Below are 22,620 nucleotides of genomic sequence, written 5' to 3' on the forward strand. Positions count from 1 at the left end.
AAAGAATACAAACTACATAAGAACAGAAATAGATAAGTTGTACTTGATAAAATGGAAAGCTTTTGCTCTTCATGGGTCCCTGTTTAGAATATGAAAGGCAAGCTACCAACTGGGAGAAAGTATTTCCAAAACATATATCCACAAAGAAATTTTATCTAGAATATATAAAGAACTCTTATGACTTGATAATAAGACAAACAACCCAATACAAAATGGGCAAAAGATTTAAATAATTATTTCCCTGAAAAGATATGCAGATGGAAAATTAGCACATGAAAACTTTCTCAACATCATTCATTTTAAAGATAGGCAGATTAAATCACAATGAGAAGTAACTATGTGCTTATAAGAATGGCTAAAATTAGAAAGCTTGACCATACTGAGAATGCAAAACAGCTGGAACTCTCAAACACTGCTGGTGGTGATGTAAATAATATTATGACTTTAGAAAATGTGTGGCAGGTTTTAAAATATTAGCGATATGCCTGTTGTGCAACACAGGTATTCCACTCCTAGCTATCTACCCAGGATAGATGAAAGCATTTGTCTCTACATAAATTTGTACACTAACATTCACAGCAGCTCTATTTATAATACACAAAACTGAAAATCACCCAACTGTCTATCAATAGAAGAATAAATTGTGCCATATCAACACAATAGAATTTACTCAACAATGAAAATAAATGAAGTGTTGAAACAAGCAATAATATGAATGAATCTTGAAATAAAATTGCTTAGTATAAGAAACCAGGGAGGAAAGCATGCCATGTATTATTCTACTTATATACAATTCAAGAAAATGCAAGTTAAACTTATCTATAGTGTCTGAAAACAGATCAGTGGTTACCTTGGATTGAGGGGATTGGAGAAGTTGAGGGTGAGAAGTAGGGGTGGGAGAGGAAACCTTCATGGTGATGGCTATGTTTATTATAGGGGTTACTTTGATGGTTTCATTGGGTGCATCTGTATGTCAAGACATCAATATTTAAATGCACTTTAAATATGTACCCATGACTGCATCTCAGAAATACCTTGAAAAATCTGAAAAGTAAAAACAAACAAAACATAAAGGTTATTCATTGGATCAAAGTTTCACTGGGAGGCTGGAGCACCAGGTCCGGACAGCAAGAAAGGAACCAGGAAAGTCTGGCGGCTAAAAGCAAGATCATGTAGTTAGAGCAAGTTGATGATGAAGTTCTGTGTGAGCCACAACCACTGAACCCTCACTGCCAGCACTGCAGGGCCCCCAGCTCCATACCCACTGGGAATGATCTCTAATTGCTTCTTCCTCTTTGTGCCACTACCTGGTTGGGTGTCCCATTGTCATGCCTCCATCACAATGAAGGATATCCTAGCCTCCAGAGAACTGGAAGGTGGAGGATATCTGTCACCTTTGCTTCTGTACTGGGACCTGTGACCCTGCCTCTTGCCATGACCCACACCAAGGGGTGTCCCTCGACACAAAGGAAGCACTCTCATTCTGAGTAGCCAAGAGGGGAAAAAGACAAATGGCTCCCTGAGCATTCACATCAGTCATCGTTTCTGAAGGATCAGGAGCCCTCGAATCCCAGGTCTCTCTCTGACGCACTCCTGTGTATACAGCATTCTGCATCACACACAAGAGGTAAAGCCTGCCTCTTTACTTGCTTAGAGACACAGCTCAGCTACCCAATTCTGACCCTTGTGTTATTACAACCCTGCATTTTCATTTGCGAGATGTGTTTCCTCTGTCCCCTGCGATGTGCAACTGTGGCAGTCATTTAATCTTAGAGGATGCAGGAGTAGATTAAACTTTATTTTTTCTCCTGATGCCTTTTTCTAATCCACTCTGTATTTAGAAGCAGCTTGCTCCTGCTTCGAGTTTTCCCCAACACTAAACCGTGTGCTCAGCCAACTCACCCCCTACTGGTAGTTTGTTTAATCCACCCATAGTTACCTAAAAGCCTATTCTTTAGAATAGTGGGTTTTTGTTTGCTTGTCTTGTTTTGTTTTTGTTTTTGTTGTTTCTGATGTTGTTGTTGTTGTAGAGCCTCTAGTTTATTATGAAAGGGTTCTTCCAGTATGTACACAGGAACGAAACTTATCAGTTTATCCTTCCCACCCCGACTCCCAAAGCCATACCAGCAACAACAGAGTTCCTTCGTGTTACCTAGAAGAACCGCAAAACTGCTGGGGTAAAAACGTTATCTATGCACCCTGTGTTTATGACTTTACATACTCTGGGGCAGTGTGATAAAGCTCTCAACACAGCGGTCTATCCAGGTAAGGTCATCAACCAAATGCATTCTCCCAGGGCTAAGAGAGAATCTCACTACACATGAGGGTACTGAGACCCAAACTCCAAGAGCCAGAGCTAGGGTCCAGGGCACTGGTTCTTCTACGGCACCAGCGGGACACATCAGAATGCCTGGGAGGCTTTCAACACTACACCTATAGGACCCCACTCGGAGTCAGAGGGTTTGAGGACACCCGGGCAGTCAGATGGCTCTGCCCCGTGATCTGTGCAGAAGAATGAGTGCTCAGAGAGCAGGGACACAGGACATCGTTGTCATTCCTTGTCTTCCTTTCTTCCCAGTTGTATATAACCAGATATATACGAAAACATACAGTTAGCTTTTATTTATAATCAAATGGGTTCTATACTTTCAAGTGCCTAATTCCCACTTTAAAACTTCGTACTGGATGCTGTTGGCAAGCCGAGATATTAGTTTTCTATGCATTAAATCCCACACTGGGCTTCAGGAGATAGATTATAAGAGAAAATAACTCACTATCATCCCCCTTTGCCATGAGACCAGTAGCTCTGGTCTGCCAGGTATTGATAAAATAAGAGAAGGCAGCAAATCAGTGGACCAAAATCTTATGGGAGAGACGCCTGGCTGAAATACCGGACCACACCCCAGAGGAAGACTGGCGATATTCAAAAGTTTGGCTGCTATTTACAGTAAGAAATGTATTTTATATTTCAGCACTTTTAAATCATATGTATGCTGAAAATCAAAATTAAAATTTCACAAAACACTGTTTACCCGCTTTATGTAATATACTGTGGAATTTTCTATTCTATTCTCCTTGTGTTTACAAAGAATATGTTAGTTATTACCCACTAAATTGATTTAATAATTTCAGACACCAGTAAGTTGCAAGCCATGATTTGAAAAGCAGTGCTTTCAACTATTAAAAAAACTGAAGTCACGTAGGAATACACAAACATGCCCACAAAAACCTATGACCAAATGCCTGATGAGCTGCAAACCCTATTACTTTCCTTCATTTTTGTGCATTTGCACACAGAGTCTGAGAATAGCCCTGAGTAAAGAAACTTGCTTAACTTTGCATAACAGTGTTTCCTGAACTTAACCATGGAACAAGCATTTCCAAAATATTTGCAGACAGCAAAATGAAACAAATCTAGGGCTAGCTCTTGAAAGAGTGTTTGAAGGAATGAGATTCGGGGGAATTCTGCTTTAGACATGAAGTAGAAATTCATAAATAAATCCAAGTACCAAACATGCTTATAAATTGTAGCACAGACCTATGCAGCTGGGGTGCAATGGTCCTCCCGAGGTGCACTCTAAAAACTACTTGGGAAGAGTAGACAAATGTGGTTTGGTGGTGTCACCGGGTTGACGTGCGTTGTAACAAAATAGCTTCAACGGAGGAGGTCAACGGAAGACCCGGACCAGCGATCTCAGTCCCACCGTAGTAAGCAAAGAATCGCCAACTACCACTTTAAGCTTAAGCACATAGCAAAGTTTATTTAAGCATAGGTACACTATAAAAGAGGGAGTGAGAGAAAGAGAGAGAGCGAGAGCGGGCTGTTTCTGAGAGCGGCCTGTTTCAGCGAAGTGAAGAAAGCCCAGAGCAAAGTTTATCTAAGCAAACTTACACTCTCAAAGGGAGAGAGCGGGCTGTTTCTGCGAACTGAAAGCAGCATTCCTGTACAGGTTTAAGGGCGCCTTTAAGGAGCATTCTGCAGGGAGGCGGGGGTGAGTGACAGGGGGTCATTATTTGATTGAAGGTCCTGATCCATGTAACAAGTTTACTGCTGCGCATGCTCTCAGCCTTAAATTGCTAAGAAATGCCCACGGGGTGGTGGGGGGGGCGGGGCAAAACCACATGGAGATTTTATTATAATGATGGTATAATGAGTTTGGGTTTACTATAGGTCATACACCTGTCTGGTCTGGGCATGCGCAGCCCAGAGAAGTTCCCTTGTGTTACTGTGTCCCTCTATATCAGGATAAGCTGCCCACCACACGACCCTAGTTTCGCCCGTTCTGGGCGGGGTCAGGGGAGAGTCCTCGGATGGTTGGGTGCGACTCGATGACTTCTTGTCTTTCTTGCCACTGTCACCTCCTTGCTGCTAATGTCTGACTAACTACCTAACATTGGTAGGAGGTTTGGAGGTAGAGAGAGAAGAACGCTGTTAAAAGTAAAAGGGGTGAATCACTAAGGTACATTCAGGGATATTAGGATACTAGAGTCACTTGGTTTACAGGTCTCTTATCCAGATGTTCTCTGTGTCTGCGATTGCTATCAACTTCTTTTGTCTCCTGAACTCTAGATGGAAGGTAAAATCAATGATAGAGGCACCACCAGAGACCCAGGAACCTGTGGGGGTGTACTGATCCAACTGCAGAAAAGGTTTTGTTCTCTTCTTTGCCTCCCAGTGACTGGCAGATATCCACATCAGGACAGGTTAAATACATCATTCTTGACGCAGAGGAGGACTGAATACATACCATAAGAGCAGTGAATACAACAGCCAGCTGGACAACTCCTGCAAGTCTGGAGGACAGTCCAAGGTCAGAAGCAGATGTGGTGTGTGGGGCAACATCCAAGGAAGGAATCTAGGTCTGAAAACAAGCCAAGGTCAAAACAAGAGGCTGAGACAATTAAGTCTTGTTTGCTGCAGTAAACTTCTGTTGGGGTGCCTTTCTGGCTCCCTTCTCTAAGAACTAGGTCTCATCCACAGGTCCTACTTAAGTGGTGAGTGCAGTTCCCAGAATAACACCAAGTGACTCAAATTCCTTGCCCCAGTTGATTGGCCTGGTGTGAATAACCAGGCCTAGCTAGATGAATCAGATAGTCTCCTGAAAATGAATTTGTTCACCAAGAACATAGTTAACCTTTTGAGTCCCTGCAGTGAAGGTTTGGAAGAACTCTAATGAGTTAACCATGTTTGATCATGCTGCATGTATCCGAAAGACAAGGAAACTGACTGGATCAAAGAGAATGACCCAAACCCAGTGAAATAAAGAAAGAAAATGAAGGAGAGCGTAACTTCACTTTCTGACATTTTTCTTCCTTTTTCTAGGCCTTTGTGAGACTTGGTGGTGCCCTAAAGTTGGGTGCATTGAGATAAGCCCATATCCTTCTAAAAACATCCCCTTTTGCTTGAGTGAGTAGCAATGTATGTCAGCATCTTATATGCGAATAGCCTAAACTTATATGCAAATAAGCCAACCTAAAAGAAGCCTGTGCCCTATCTCAGTCAAGGCCCCTTTGAGCCATTAGTGACCCAATAGAGTATGAACTGTGGAAGAGGAAATTGTGGGGAACTCAGGAATTGGATATGACACAAAGTTTCTCATACAAATTTCATGCATCGGGGGATCACACACAAATTGGAGAACCCCCACCTTATTACACCCAAACTGAGATGGAATAGTTTCTAGAGAGAGAATATAAGAGCTAACAATTATTAGGAGGGAGCGACTTTTTTATCAAGTGTTTCAGGAGAAGAAGAGCTCTGGTCAGCTTGAAAGGCACTAAATTATGGAGGGTTCAGTGGGATAGAATGGAACCAGGGGGAGGAAGGATAGAAACAGCTTTCGTACCTCTGTTCTAGACTTCTAGACGGAAAGCTTCATGAGAGTTTACCAGGGGAAGAAAATTTATGACGTGGTTCAGGACACAAACTGGTCAGCCATAAAGACTATGAATTTAGCAAATGATCCTCTGTGATCAGTATCTCGGGAACTTAAGTATGACCATAGGTACAGTAGACAATGTTAATTGACTTGACAACAGCTATTCTTATATATAGTGGTGTATATCTATTAATCCCATACTCCTAATTTATCCCACCCCCCCTTCCCCTTTGGTAACCAAAAGTGTGTTTTCTGTGTCTGTGAATCTGTTTCTGTTTTGTAAATAAATTTATTTGTATTTTTTTTTTAGATTTCACATATAAATGATATATTATGTGTCTTTCTCTGCCTACTTCACTTGGTATGATAATCTCTTGATCTATCCATGTTGTTACAAATGGCAATATTTCATTCTTTTTATGGATGATTAATATTCTGTTGTGCATGTGTGTGTGTGTGTGTGTATGTATATTTATATGTGTATATATATATATATATATATATATATATATATGTATATATATGTATATATATATATATGACACCTTCCTTATTCATTCATCTCTTGATGGACACTTAGGTTTCTTCCATGTCTTGGCTATTGTAAACAGTGCTGCTATGAACATTGGTGTGCATGTGTCTTTTCATATTAGAGTTTTTGTCTTTTCCAGACAGATGTCCAAGAGTAGGATTGTTAGATCATATGGCAACTCTATTTTTAGTTTTTTAAGGACCTCTATATTGTTCTCCATAGTGGCTGCACCAATTTACATTCCCACCAACAGCGTAGGAGGGTTCCCTTTTCTCCACACCCTCTCCAGCATTTATTATTTGTAAACTCTTTAATGACAGCCATCCTGACCAGTGTGAGGCGCTACTTCACTGTAGTTTTGATTTGCATTTCTCTAATAGTTAGCAATGGTGATCATCTTTTCATGTGCCTATTGGCCACCTGAATGTCTTCTTTGGAGGAATGTCTATGTATGTCTTCTGCCCATTTTTTATTGGGCTGTTTGGTTTTTTGTTATTCGGTTGACTGTGCTGTTCATATATTTTGGAAATTAAGCCCTCGTGGGTCGCATCATTTGCAAATGTTTCCTCCTAGTCCATAGGTTGCTTTTTCATTTTGTTGATGGTATCCTTTGTTGTGCAAAAGATTATAAGTTTGATTAGGTCCAATTTGTTTATTTTTGCTTTTATTTTTCTTGCCTTATTTTTCTTACTGACCTAAGAAAACATTGCTAAGATTCATGTCAGAGAATGTTTTTCCTAAGTTCTCTTCTAACAGTTTTCTGGTGTCATATCTTATATTTAAGGCTTTAAGCCATTTTGAGTTTATTTTTGTGTATGGTTTGAGGGAGTGTTCTAACTTCATTGATTTACATGAGGCTGTCCAGCTTTCCCAGCACCACTTGCTAAAGAGACTGTCTTTTCTCCATTGTATATTCTTGCTTCCTTAGTTGAAGATTAATTGACTGTAGGTGTGTGGGTTTGTTTCTGGGCTCTCTATTCTGTTCCTTTGATCTATATGTCTATTTTTGTGCCAGTACTACACTGTTTTGATTGCTATAGATTTGTAGTATTGTCTGAAGTCTGGAGGGTTATGCCTCCAGCTTTGTTCTTTTTCCTCAGGATTGCTTTGGCAATTCTGGTTATTTTGTGGTTCCATACAAATTTTAAGGTTATGTGTTCTAGTTCTGTGGAAAATGTCATAGGTAATTTTATAGGTATCCCATTAAATCTGTAGATTACTTTCGGTAGTATGGCCATTTTAACAATATTAATTCTTCCAATCCATGAGCATGGAATATCTTTCCACTCTGAGTCATCTTCAGTTTCCTTTATCAATGTTTTATAGTTCTCAGCATACAGGTCTTCACCTCCTTGGTCACATTTATTCCTAAGTATTTTTTTGATGCATCTTAAAAGGAATTGTTTCTTTTCTTATTCTTTCTGATATTTCATTGTTAGTGTAAAGAAATGAAACACAGTTCTGTATGCTAATCACATATGCTGCTACCTTGCCGAATTCATTTATCAGTTCTAATAGTTTTTGGCTGGAGTCTTTTGTGTTTTCTATATAGAGTATCATGTCATCTGCATTTAATGACAATTTTACCTTTTCCCTTCCGATTTGGAAACATTTTATTTATTTTTCTTGTCTAATTGCTGTTGCCAGCACTTCCAATACTATGTTGAATAGAAGTGGTAAGAGTGGTCATCCTTGTCTTCTTCCAGATTTTAGAAGGAAAGCTTTCCACTTCTCATCATTGAGTATCATGTTGACTGTGGGTATATCATAACTAGCTTTTGTTATGTTGAGATGTGCTCCCTCTATATACACTTTGTTTAGAGTTTTTATCATGAGTGAATGCTGAATGTTTTTTAACATCCTTATTGGAGTATAACTGCTTTACAATGTTGTGTTAGTTTCTGCTGTATAACAAAGTGAATCAGTTATACGTATACATATACCCCCATATCCCCTCCCTCTTGCATCTCCCTCCCACCCTCCCTATCTCACCCTTCTAGGTGGTCACAAAGCACAGAGCTGATCTCCCTGTGCTATGTGGCTGCTTCCCACTAGCTATCTATTTTACATTTGGTAGTGCATATATGTCAATGTCACTCTCTCACTTCATCCCAGCTTACCCTTCCCCCTCCGCATGTCCTCAAGTCCATTCTCTATGTCTGCATCTTTATTCCTGTCCTGCCCCTAGATTCTTCAGAAACATTTTTTTTTTTTTTTAATTTTAGATTCTATAGGGATGCTGAATTTTATCACATGCTTTTTCTGCATCTATTGAAGTGATCATGTGTTATTTGGCCCCTCTTTTCTTGACGTTGTGTATCACATTGATTGATTTGCCTATGTTGAAACATCCTTGTGACCCTGGGATGAATTCAACTTGATCATGGTATATGATCTTTTTTATGTGTTCTTGGATTTGGTTTGCTAATATTTTGTTGAGAAGTTTTGCATGTATATTCATGAAAGATATTGGCTTGTAATTTCCTTTTTTGGTAGTGTCTTTGTCTGGTTTTTGTATCAGGGCGGGCAATTCTCCCTTTTTTTTTAATTTCTAAGGTGTAGGTTGTTATTTGTCCTCTTTTGTCTCTTATTTTTGTTAATTTAGATCCTCTCTCTTTTCTTCATGGTGAGACTGGGCCAAGATTTGTTAATTTTGTTTACCCTTTCAAAGAACCAGCTCTTGGTTTTACTGATTTTTTCCATTTTTTTTTTTTTTTTTAGTCTCCATTTTATTTATTTCATCTCTAATCTTATTATTTTCTTCCTTCTGCTGACTTTAGGCTTTTTTTGTTCTTCTTTTTCTAATTCTTTTAGATGGTAGTGTAGGTTGTGTATTTGAGATTTTTCTTGTTTTTTGAGGAAAGCCTGTAGCACTAGGAACCTCCCTCTATGAACTGCTTTTTCTGCATCCCATAGATTTGTATGATTGTGTTTTCATTGTCATTTGTCTCAAGCTATTTTTAAATTTCCTCTTTGACATCATAGTTGAGCCATTTGTTTCCTAGTAGCATGTTGTTTAGTCTCCATGTAATCAATTTTTCTCATTTCTCTTTATTTCGTTGATTTCTAGTTTCATGCTGTTGTGACCAGAAAAGAGGCTTGAAATAATTTCTACCCTCTTAAATTTGTTGATGATTGTTTTGTTTCCTAGTGTGTGGTCTATCCTAGAGAATGTTCCATGTGCACCTGAAAAGAATGTGTATACTGGGTGGTTTTGGATTTAATATCCTGATAAAATAAGTCTAACTGTTCTATTTTTGTCATTTAGGATCTCTGTTTCTTTATTGATTTTCCGTCTGGAAGATCTGTCTATCAATGTGAGTGGGGTGTTAAATTCTTCTACTATCATGGTATTCCCATCAATTTCTCCCTTTACATCTGTTAGTAGTTATTTTATGTACTTAGGTGCTCCTATATTGGGTGCATATATGTTAACAAATGTAATATCCTCTTCTTGTATTGATCCTTTTATCATTATATAGTGTCCTTCTTTGTCTTTCTTTATGGTCTTTGTTTTAAAGTCTATTTTGTCTGTTAGGAGTATTGCTACCCCTGCTTTCTTGTCATTTCCATTTGCATGAAATTTTTCCCACCACTTCAGTTTCAATCTATATGTATCGTTTGCCCTAAAGTGGTTTTCTTGTAGGCAGCATATTGTAGGTTCTTGTTTTATTAGCCAATCTGCCACACTATGCCTTTTGATTGGAGCATTTAGTCCATTGACTTTTAAGTTAATTATTGTTAGGTATGATTTTATTGCTATTTTAAACCTTGTTTTCCAGTAGATTTTGTACTTCTTCTTCGTTCCTTTCTTTTCCTTTTTGTTTTTCATTTTGTGGTTTGATGCTTTTCTTTTGTATTATACTTGTGTTCTCTTCTTTTTTTTGTTTTTGTGAATCTATTGTATGTTTTTGATTTGTGGTTACCTTGTTTTTCAAGTGTATTAACCAATTACTATGTCTACTTGCTTTAGACTTGTAGTCATATACACTCAAACACATTCTTTAAAAAATCTACATTTTCTTACCCCCCTCCCACCATTTTATGATTTTGATGTCCTCTTTTACATCTTCATGTTTATCCTTTTGCATTTCACTGTTGTTATCATTGTTTTCACAAATTTTTTTCTTATTTTTTTAAAAATCTGTGTACTGGCTTATTTAAGTGATTTACTTTACAATTTTGGTATTCTCTTTCCTCTAGATTCTTACTTCTTTTCTATAAAGAAAGACCTCTCAATATTTCTTTTAGGAATATTTAGTTTAGTATTGCTGTATTATTTTAGGTTTTGCTTTTCTGAGAAATCCTTTATCTCTCCTATACTGAAAAATTAGCTTTCTGGGTAGAGTATCCTAGGTTGCAGGTTTTCCCTTTCTGGATTTTAAGTATATCTTGCCACTTTCTTCTGGCCTACAACGTTTTTGTAGAGAAATCAGTTGATAGCCTTACGTGGGTTCCCTTATAATTGATTATTTATATTTCTCTGCTGCCTTTAGAATCCTCCCTTTATCTTTAAATTTTGTCATTTTAAGTATAATATGTTTTGATGTACATCTATTATGTTCATATTGTTTAGGACCCTCTGTGCATCCTGTACCTGGATATCTGTTTCCTTTTCTAGGTTTGGGAATTTTTCATCCATAATTTCTTCAATTATATTTTCAATCCCCTTTTCTCATTCTTCTCCTTTTGGGATCCCTATTATGCGTAGATTGGCATGCTTTATATTATGTCATAGGTCTCATATACTGCTTTCATTTTTTTTTTTTTTTTCATTTGTCTTTTTGTCTGCTGTTCTGATTGGGTGATTTCCATTGTTCTATTTTCCAGGTTACTCATTCATTCTTCTGCATTATTTAGTTTGCTATCTATTGCCTTTAGCTCAGCTTGGTCTTGGCAAGTGAGTTTTCTAATTTTAAGTGGTTTGTCTTTAAGTTTCTAGTTCCTTTTTACAGTGGTCTCCCTTTATACTGATTGCTTTTCTTAATTCCTTTAGTGTTTTTATTACCTCCTTTGTGAACTCAGGATCTAGTAGAATGGAAAAGTCTGTTTCACTGTTTGTTCTTTCAGGGGACTTCTCTTGTTCTTTTAATTGGGAGTGGTTCCTCTCCTTCTTCATTTTACTTATATTTCTCTGACTCTCTGAATTTAAGAGAAACAGTTATCTCCTGTGGTCTTGAACGGCTAATTTTAAGTGGGAGCATCCCTGTGTAGCCTGCATGAGTCTCATATTTTTGGTGCAAGGGCTGTTTTTTTATATGGATGCCTCCATATCTTTCCTCAGTGTGTGCTGGGCAGATCGCCCAGATAGGGGGTGTGATTGTGGTTGTGGTGACCAGAGCCTGCACTTGACATTGAGCAGGGTCTCCTCTTTGCTCTGTGGTTGTCACAGCCCTGTTGGGGCATGGTCTGCTCCCCAGTTGTTGGAGTAGAACCCCCCATATCCATTTCCAAGCTTTGGTGTGAGGTAGGCAGGACTGGAGCACTCCTGCTGGGAGGGGAGCCTACTTAGTATTCCTCTGCAGGAGCTGTCCACTGGGAAGTGTGGTCTGTGGTGTCACCTGTCACCCTTTGTGTGGCCTCACAAAGTACTGTTGATGGCATTGCCCTTGGCCCAGCCTCAACCATGGGAATGCAGGCAATCATCCCAGGTGTGCCTCAGGGCTTGTGCTCACAAAGCCACCAGCGCAGATCCACAGGCGCACATCCACTGAAATCTGGCTCTGGGACCACAGGAGTCACATCTAGAAACAAAAGACATGGTGATCCAAATACTGCTTAAAGACTTCTGGTGGACTACTAAGTCTGCTTAACTGAGCAAATAAGTGTAGGGTCATTTGTGGTATAGTCTGATGCTACTAGACAAATCATGACCCACTTGAATACTTCCTGGATCTGTAACTCAGAATGTTGATGTTTAATGCTTTGCCAAGCACTTTTTGTTTTATGTCATGTATTATAGAGTGTTAGAGCTAAGTGTCATTATAGATCATTTAACCCCAATGGGAAATCACATAAAACAGATACCAGGAAGAGAGTTCAAGGGTTTAGCTCACAGCAAAGATCTTGGGGCTAGTGGAAAATAGGAATGAAGTATTAATAAAGCTAAAGGTAGAAAAACATAGATGGCGGGAAGTGGTTTCAGTAACTGCCAGTGTTTGCAAATCACCTTCCTGGGCTGGAAAGGGCATTGATAGGCTGTCTCTCTTAAAAAACGAGGGGCAGCATAGACACATAGCTAAGAAGAGGTATAGCAGAAATTAAAATCCAGTTTACCAACTTCCAGTCCATTTCCTTTTCCACTTTATACCCATTGTTGAGCTAAAGCTGTACAAAGGATGGTAAAGGTCATAAATTGGTGAGTTACAAAATCAGACCAACCCTGGAAAGACCCCAAGGCTTCCCACATCAACCTGCTGATGTGATCAAAATCCCATCTGCTTGAGAACTTAAATCCTCTTGAAGCTGAAAGCCAAGAGTTTTCTCTCATGCTCAAGTCATTCAGCCCTCCTGGCAACACAGTGCTGAGAGATACCACTGGGAAAGGAGCTTATCTTCTTAAGGGAATGTTGTTTTTTCTTATTAAATCATTGAGTCCATCTTGTGGTTTTTAGGGGGAGGTTTGTTTACTTTTTGTCTTTGATTTTTGGTTTTTGTCATTTCTGAAATTTTGGTAGAAAAATGACACAAAGGACCCTTCCCTAGAGGGGACAATGTTTACCTGTTCCCCTTTCTGTCTTCTGGCTCTCCCATGAGCGTGACCCTCCCCTAGGGAATGTTATCACTTTTAATTTAGTTACAAGTAGTCGAATTGATAGTAGTTCGGTAGTTTTTCCTCTTTTCTTGTACTTAGGAAAAATATGTCAATTTTTGAAAAATAGGTCAAAAATTCAGCAATGCCCTCTTCTCATTCCTTCTAACCCCATGAATCCAGCCCTCTCCACCAATGTGAGTGACTTTAAAGACAATGGCTAATGGATACGTGTTTTGCTCTGACAGAGGAAGAAGAAAGGAACAGTGCATTTACTGACTATGGATCAGGCTGGGGCTGCTGCCATTGCCTTCATTCATCAAATTGGGGTGATATGCTACAGAGCCACCTTCACTCATTTAGTTTTCCCAGGATTGGGGAATACGGTCACTGACACAGCCCAGAGCCTTGGATGAGCTCTTATATTCCTTTGCAAGACACACCCATATTTAGAGCAAAGAGAGGGTTGGAAGTTTCAGTCACCCACCTTAAGGAGTTGGAGGGCAGGATGCCTGTCAATTTAACTATGACACTTTTGCCACAAGAAAGAAATGTGAAAATTCTGTCATTATCAAAAATGAGTTCATATTCATATTTCACAATTGTCCCCCAAAGGCATACTTTATTAATCAAGACCCTATTACAATTTACTCACTAGGATAGATTGTTATATCTTTTCAGAGTCTTTTAATCTAAATGGCATCTTTCCCCACAACACTGTGTTTCTCAGGAATTCAAGAAACATGGGCCATTCTGGGTTTCTGATTGCTATTATTTACTTTTTCTCAAATAATTGTTTTACTGTAGCAAGATTACTTCTCAACTCTTCCTATCTATCATATTTCCATGAAATATTGTTTTTCAAACTTGAATTTCCACTGAGCTCTAAATATAGTTATGCCTTTGCATTTAAATATTTTTTTGTGCAGTAAGTTCTTTTTCCTTTGTAACAAAAGTATCTGTTGGCTGTCCTTTTCCTTCCTGTTAGATTATTTGTGTGTTCTACTGACTTTTGGATTCTGAGGACACGAATCAAATACAAGCTCAGTTGCACTGACTCCATCGCACACAAGCTGACCTACAAAAACCACTTGAGAGTCAGGGTCTGCAGAGAATTCCAGCTTAACATATTCCCAGACTGACCAAAATAAACCTGAGCCACTTAGTATGTATCTCATACTTGCCAAAATTGCCAACTCAGAAGTAAACATGACTAAGGAACTTTTCTCAGTATCCCCACATGAAGCTGATCACCCTTCCAGGTAGAATGCAAAAAGAAATGACACTTCTTCTACAGCCAAATGACAGTTTGTGAGGCGGTTGTCAGCAGCCCAGGGGAGTGAGCACCTTGGTGAAGTAGAGCTCTAACTTACATGCAATGTAGGATCAGGTCTACAATTTCATCCAGCTCTTGCTCTTACCCTTCCTTAACCCTCTCTCATTCTTCCTTTGACTCTGCATCATTTGACTCTAGTCCTCCTAGGCTTGAAATTCCTCCATTGCCTCTTCTTATATCACATTATTATTATCCATCAAGGAAGTTCCATCTCTCAGAAGATCAGCAAGGCAAGTTTCCACATTTCATTTTCCTTAAGATTTTGGCTCACATATTGAGTTGTGAGATGATTCTGAAGTTGCTTTAAAACTAGCTACCATGTAGAAGAGGCAACCCTGAACCACCGTCTCCTCTTACTTTCATTTCCTTCTCTGACCTCACTTATCTGTGACACTTGTCATTCCCATACTCACCTCCACTTATCATCCAACATTTATTTAATTCTACTGAACAATTAGAAAGAAATACATGTGTATGCCTACAGGAGTGAGCACTTGAGACATCAACCAGAAGAAATACTCCAGTAGATGTGCCCCTTAAAAGTTAATACCACGTTTTCTGCCACAGTTGCCTATCAGGGAAGAGTCGGGGAAAGAATAAACTTCACCTGTTCCTGGAAAAGGTGCTGACCTGCTAATGAGAAACAGGCAATATCTGTGGCAATTCCCAGGCTTTGCTGGGAAGAGACTCCTCCCCATGGCGGGAATCTCCTTGAACCAAAGCCAGGCCCTTCCCATGACGTCCCGGCTCCATCGTCCTGTTATTCATTTCAGTGCCCCTCCCTCACATCCTCTTATAAAAACCCATTCTTTTCTGCCCCAGCAAACCAGTGCAGATCCCTTGCAAGAGAGGTGAGTGGGAGCTGAGACAAGATGAGACCCCTGACAGGGGTTTCACCTCACATATTTCAGGGAAGGTATACAAGGATCCCTGTCCTCAGAGAATGCAGGAGCTCTGAGACCAGGCAAAGGCAGTTCTGGGAGGCCTCGGGTGTAGGAGGATGTACAGATTTTCAAATTCTTTACAGAACTAAGGAAGGGGATGGATGCCATCAAGATGGATTTATTCCTAGGGAACTAGACAGAGGAAAAGACAAGAGGTACAACAGGGTGTTTCTCATATCTTCTCTCTGACCGCGCTTCCTTTAGTTCTCTGGTTGTCTCCGCACATCACAGACAAAATGATGTCTTCCATGGGCCTCCCCAGCCTGTCCTGGATGCTGCTCTCCTGCATGATGCTCCTGTCTCAAGTCCAAGGTGAGACTTCTCTGCCTCTAGCACTGGGTTCCCAGTGTTTGCTCAGGGCCAAGAAGAGGAGGAAAGCTCCTGTGTGCCTCCCGTGGTAATGGTACATCCCCACACAACAACACTGCCTGCAATTCCTGCATCATCGTCCTTCCTTCTGGGTGACTAGTGGTGGGAGGCACCTCAGTGGTCCAGTAACAGTGGGATGAGATGATTCTCAATTTTCAGTAGAGTGTAATTTATGTGGGTAGATTAAGGAGGGAAAGCATAGAGTGTCATTAATGAGATGAGTAGAAGGAGAATGACTGGAGGATCCAGTGTAGAAACAGTCAGCCAAGACGAGGAGAAGGCTTGGACTTTTGAATAAGGCAGATGAATAAAAAGAAAACAGACCATCTCCCAATTACTAGGTCTAGTTCATGATTAAGAAAAACTCCTGGAAATGTTGACATTGGTGACAGGCAGTCAGGAGTTTGGTGTCACTGCCCCGAGCCATGGCCCCACAGATATTCCCCGAGGTCACCTCCTCACTCCAATCCCCTCTCTCCATTTCACCCCATCCCTCTCCTTTATTTCTTCCTCCCCAGGGGAAGATTCCCAGAAGAAACTGCCCTCTGCACGGATCAGCTGTCCCAAAGGCTCCATGGCCTATGCGTCCTACTGCTATGCCTTGTTTACAACACCTAAAACCTGGATGGATGCAGACGTGAGTGCTGGGATTTGCAGTTAGGGCTGATAAGGAGAAGCAAATTAGAGACAGGGTTTGGGGGCTGGGAGTCTCCATTCTCTAGAGTTTCTTGAGGGTGAGAATGAGCACCTCATCTTTTGCAAACACAACCCCTCCTCACCTACCTTGTCTCTGCCCTTCCCTCAGTGAGGGTCTCAAGCTCCTCCTCAGTCTCTCCCTTCTCCACACAGATGACCTGCCAGAAGAGGCCCTCAGGCCACCTTGTGTCTGTGCTCAGTGGGGCTGAGGGATCCTTCGTGGCCTCCCTGGTCAAGAACAACTTGAAAACCCTCTCAGACGTCTGGATTGGGCTCCATGACCCCACAGAGGTACACTTACATCCTCTCTAGTCTGTTACCTCCCAGGATGCTATGGCCACCCAGGCCTGCTCGCTGTCCCCTGTGCCTGCCTAGGAAATAACGTAGAGATCCTTAGAGCTTGGAGATCAAGGGGGTAATTGGAGAATGGAGGGCCTTGAGACCAGCCGCAGAGCTGAATTCTGTGCAGGTCTCCAGTCTCCAGCTAAGGTTAATCTGCCTCTTGTCAAGCTTTTACACAATTCACACACCATGCCTTGATTCAGTTCTCTACGCTTCCCTGAGTCTGCACATGCTGCGCTTAGCAAGTGCTAAATGAATATTTAGGATTGATGCATTTTTCCCTTATAAAACATATGTTGTCTTGGAGGTTCAGAGGGTAATCACAAATGTACCACCAAGTGTAGTTCACACAGTGACAAGTTACTCTGAGGGGTTCTATTCGTCTTTGTGATTACTGACTTTTGAATTTGCCAATAGAAGCAAAGAGTTACGGAGTGTTTCCCAGAGGAGAGCTGTGGGGCATCACCTGGTAGAGCATAACTAATTCCGTGATGCTGGGGAGGGTATCAGGTGTTCCAGCTGAGGGAATCAGGCCAGGAGAACTCTAAAGGCCTTTCCACCTCACCTGACTCCATCCTCTGCTCTATAGGGCTCTGAGCCCAATGCCAGTGGATGGGAGTGGAGTAGCACTGATGTGCTCAATTACGTGGCCTGGGAGAGAAATCCAGCCACCATCTCAAACCCAGGCTACTGTGGGAGCCTGTCCAGAAGCTCAGGTAGGAAACAGAGGAGATCACTTCTGCCCAGCCTTTTCCATCCCCTCATCCCCTATTTCTGGGTCTGGTCTTCAGAGATTCCTCCTGGGCTGGACCTGCTTGTCTGTTCCCATCCCCTCTCACCTGTCCTTTCTTTCTCTCTCTTTCCCCTGGAGTGGGACCCTGGTGAAGATGAGGGAGAGCCTTTGAGTCCTAGGCCAGAATCTGGGATGCGTCCCCATTGGGTTCTCAAGCTCCACCAGCCCCATTCACTTGAGCTCTTCTGTCTCTTCAGGGTATCTGAGGTGGAGAGATTATAACTGTTATGTGAACTTACCCTATGTCTGCAAGTTCAAGGGCTAAGTCAGATGGGAAGTCAGTAGCCTGAGTCTGGTGTGCAGCTCCTCATGGACTTGGAACCAAGTATGAAGACCCATCCCGGAAAGGGAAATCCTCCCCACACCCCCAACCTGACCACCTCATTCTGGCCTTCCCTGTCTCTCAGCCTCATTTCAGGCATTTGTGTGTGTGTGTGTGTGTGTGTGCATGCCATGAGGCATGCCTCAGGCATGGCCTGAGGTCTTGAAGAACAGTAATAAATATCCTATTCCAAAGTTACCTGCTTTTGTGCTCTTGTCTTATAACAAGACTCTGAGGAAGAAGTTTGTATGGGAAGAATCTAGGGGTGACCTCTGTCAAGTTTCATCCAGTTTCCTTGGAAAATGACTGAATGTACATTCCCACCAGTGTATTTGTGATGAGTATGTAGGCCCTGTACCCTTAGGAATTGGGTTGTGTTATACAAAGGCATTGCTTCCCCACACACTGTACTGTCCATTCCTCCTGATGGTATGGCACAAGCAGCCTTAGTGGGGTCCCATGCTATTTATTATAGAATGCACTTCTGAAATCATTTGCTGTGAAGGATCATGAAGGATCTATTCTTTTTCTTTAATGTGCAATCCACCTTGGATCATGACTTTTATAAAATATAGTCAAGAAGAAATTACTTGGACTGACATGCAGATCATTGGATGTTGTCACTCTGTTTTCAGAAAGGAGCAAACTGTAGGTGTGGCACTCCGTGATCCCAAACTTCACTACAAAGCAACAGTAATAAAAACAATATTGTACTCGAACAAAAATAGACATATAGGTCAATTGAACAGAATAGAAAGCCTTAAAGTAAATCCATGCTTATATGGTCAATTAATCTTCAACAATGAAGTCCAGAATATACGATGGGAAAAAGACCATCTCTTCAATAATGGTATTTGGAAACTGCCAGCTTCATGCAAAAGAATCAAACAGGACTGCTTTCTCACACATATACAAAATTGAACTCAATATGGATAAAAACTTGCATTTAATACCTGAAACAATAAAACTACTAGTAGAAAAACATAGGCAGTATTGTCTGTGACATCCTTCTTAGCAATATATTTATGGATCTGTCTCCTCACACAAGTGAAACAAAAGCAAAAATAATCAAATGTGACTAAGGCAAAATAAAAAGCTTTTCCACAGTGAAGGAAACTATCAACAAAACAGTAAAACAGCCTTCTTACTGGGAGAAAATATTTGCAGTAGGGGATCAATGTCCAACATATTCGAAGAACTCATGCAACTCAACATCAACAAAAATCAAGTACTCTGATTAAAAAACAGACAGAGGACCTGAGTAGATACTTTTCCAAAGAAGATGGCCAATAGGCATATGAAAAGATGCTCAGCGTCACTAACCTTCATGGAAATGCAAATCTAAACCACAGTGAGGCACCACCTCACAGCTGGCATAATGGGTATCATCAAAAAGACAACAAATCACAAGTGTTGGTGAGGATGTGGAGAAAAGAGAGCGCTCATGCACTGTTGGTGAGCATGTAAATTGGTACAGCCACTATGGAAAACATTTCTTCACAAAATTAAAACTAGAACTGCCATGTAATCCAGCAAATTCACCTCTGGGTATTTACCTGAAGAAAAGAAAAACACTAATTTGAAAAGATAGGTACACTCCAATGTTCATTGTTGCATTATTTACAATGGCTAATGTACAGAATAAACCTAACTATTCATTAACATATCAATGGATAAAGAAGATGAGGAATATATATTTTATATGTATAAAATATATATAATGGAATATTACTCAGCCATGAAAAAAACTGAAAGATTTTGTGACAATATGCATAAATCTAGAGGGTATTGTGCCAAGTGAATTAAATCAGACAGAGAAAGACAAATACCATATAACCTTACTTATATGTGAATTCTAAAATATAAAACAAACAAATGAAAAGAAATAAAATCATTCATAGATACAGAGAACAAACAGGAAGTTGCCAGTGGGAAGGGGTGTGAAATATGGGAAGGGGATTAAGAGGTGCAAACCTCCATTTATAAAATAAATAAGCCATGGGGATGCAATATATAGGAATATGGTCAATAATATTGTAATAACTTTGTATGGGAACAGATGATTACTAGACTTATCATGCTGATCATTTTATAATGTATGCAAATGTCCAATCGTTATGTAGTACAGCTGAAACTAACGTAATATTGTGTGTCAACAATATTTCAATTAGAAATATCAGTAATAATGTATCAGTATGGTTCATCAGTTGTATCAAGTGGTAAGTCCCTGTATTACCATTTCAATAATTCCATACATCTAAAACTATTCTAAGAATTAAAGCCTTTTTAAAAAATGAATTACTAAAATTGAAATATAAAAAAGAGTTACATATGTTAAGAACCCATTTATAAAATTTTAGATTTCATAGACAAAACTAATCTGCCAAATTGCTATAAAAACTTCTAAGATTTTACTCTGGATTTCTGTAGTTATCTTGCACAGGTACGGCAACAAACAGTTTGAGGACTAGCACCATCTCATGGACCACACAATTAGCTCCTTATCCCTATAGTTGCTGAATGGTATCACTTTCCTGAGTACTTGCAAGAAAAGCCCAGTGGGTTTTCTGTCCTGTGTACTGGAAACATGCTCTGGCCTCAGTCGGGACTAGAGTTGGGAAGGCTTAATATCCTGCGGGGTTTCTACTAATATTTCTTGAATAAATAAAAAAGTGAATAAATGATGATTTATTTGAAAAGAACCACTTACATGAGTGAAGACGGTTGAAATTTTCATTGAACCTAAATATTTTTAGACCATTATACTACTCACTACCTCATTTCCGACACATTCTCAGCCTCATATCTTGTGTAAAAATATTTGGCCAATTGCCTCATCTGAAAGGGGGATGTCACCTTGATCAAAATCTTCTATGTGAGCCAAGAGCCACTCAGCATTGCTACATAGGTATGTTTGCCAGATAAAATAGAGGACTCCTAGCTAAATTTGAATTTCAGATAAGCCACAAATTGTTTCTTGGTATTAGTGTATATTCAAATATTACATCTTTGCTCAATTTGACAGATATTACATATTTGCCAAATCTGGTGATACTACATATGGAGGTTTTCATTCTCAAATAAATAGATCAGATGAATTGACAGTGTCTACTTTCCTTAATTGACATTTGGCAAGTTTCCTATAGCCTTTTAAGATAGGCAATCTTTCTTCAAAGAGAGAGAATCACCCATTACGTCTGAAACTAGGTAAAAGCATATCTTTTCCTTTCCGTAGAGGATTTTTTCTATTATTATCTGTCAGAGTTAGGAAGTATTTTCCCTTTATTCTCTACAAGCCTGTATATAAGATTTAAAATATGTGTTTTGGGGTAGTTTGGTGGGACTCTTCCAAAAACACTCTAGACCTAAATATTTCTTTGTAAGAAGATATTTTTAACATAGATTAATTTTTTTAAGATGGATATAGTAGATTTTAAGATTTTCTTGATTTCCCCTAGAAGAATTCAGAATTTTTCAACCTAGATATTGAAAAAAAAAAAAAAAAGCTCATTTAGGGATGGCATGATCAAAAAAACAATAATGACAATGATTCCTGGCACTCTGTATTAAATCCAGGATCTCAGCAGTAGTGGTGCTCCATAGTTCCTGGATTGTGTTCCACTTTTATTACAGCTTTATTGAGGAATAGTTGGTAAACACAAAAATCTGCACATAATGTATATAATTTGGATAATTTGGACATATGTATACACATGTGTTACTATCACTGCAACCTAGGTAGTAAATATATCCATCACCTTTGAAAGTTTCCTTGTGTCCCGCTTCTTTGTTTGTTTCTTTGTTCCTGTGGTAACAACACTTAACATGAGAAATACACTCTTAATAGTTTTTTTCTTTTTTTTAAACAGTTTTTTAAGTGCACAATATCTTATTGCTAACTATAGCCACTGTGTTGTACCACAGATTCTGTAAGCTTTTTCTACATCTATTGATGATTGTGTGCTATTTACCCTTTATTCTATTAATGTGGTGTACACTGTTGATTGATTTGCATATGTTGAACCATACTTGCATCCGAGGAATAAGAACCACTTGGTAAGGGTGTATTATACTTTCAATGTTCTGTTGAAATCGAGTTGCTGATATTTTGTTGAGGATTTTTGCAACCATGTATGTCAAGAATATTGACCTGAAGAGTTCCTTTTTTATGGTGTCTTTATCTGAACATATTTCAGAATGGTTACTTATCTCTTCACCACAAGAATCTGGTGGGTTTCCAGAAAGAAAAAACCATGAAAGAGTGGAGACTCCCTAGACAGGGGTCTCCAGGAGTCTCTCACTCATAAAGCCAATCCACACTCAGCATCCAACAAGTAGTCAAAATTGCAATTTCATGTTTCTAAAGTTTATAGATCTAGCAGTTCTGATCCAGCTAAGCAGAAATGAGAAGGTATCTGTGTAATACGGTGCCTGTGCAGATTCCCCAGGAAAAGGAGATTACCCCAGGAAAAGTTGTTGGTGCTAAAATTATTCAGACTTTTTCCTGTTTTAAGAAAGAGAGTGACAACTTCCAATGATCTGCATGTCAGTCCAAGTAATTTCTTCTTGACTATATTTTATAAAAGTCATAATCCAAGGTGGATTGCACATTAAAGAAAAAGAATAGATCCTTCATGATCCTTCACAGCAAATGAT

General features: G+C 39.7%; 1 protein-coding gene across 1 annotated transcript; it reads left to right on the forward strand.

Annotated features, from left to right (window-relative positions):
- The first annotated feature begins 15,678 nt into the window (after positions 1 to 15,678).
- Positions 15,679 to 17,907, forward strand: LOC133105221 (lithostathine-like). Its single transcript, XM_061211198.1, has 5 exons — positions 15,679 to 15,754; positions 16,330 to 16,448; positions 16,661 to 16,798; positions 17,439 to 17,565; positions 17,840 to 17,907. Exons 1-5 carry the CDS (start codon positions 15,679 to 15,681, stop codon positions 17,905 to 17,907), a joined length of 528 nt encoding a protein of 175 aa, XP_061067181.1.
- The last annotated feature ends 4,713 nt before the right edge of the window (positions 17,908 to 22,620 follow it).

This window comes from Eubalaena glacialis, chromosome 14 (assembly GCF_028564815.1).
Source record: "Eubalaena glacialis isolate mEubGla1 chromosome 14, mEubGla1.1.hap2.+ XY, whole genome shotgun sequence".
NCBI classification, from domain to species: domain Eukaryota; kingdom Metazoa; phylum Chordata; class Mammalia; order Artiodactyla; family Balaenidae; genus Eubalaena; species Eubalaena glacialis.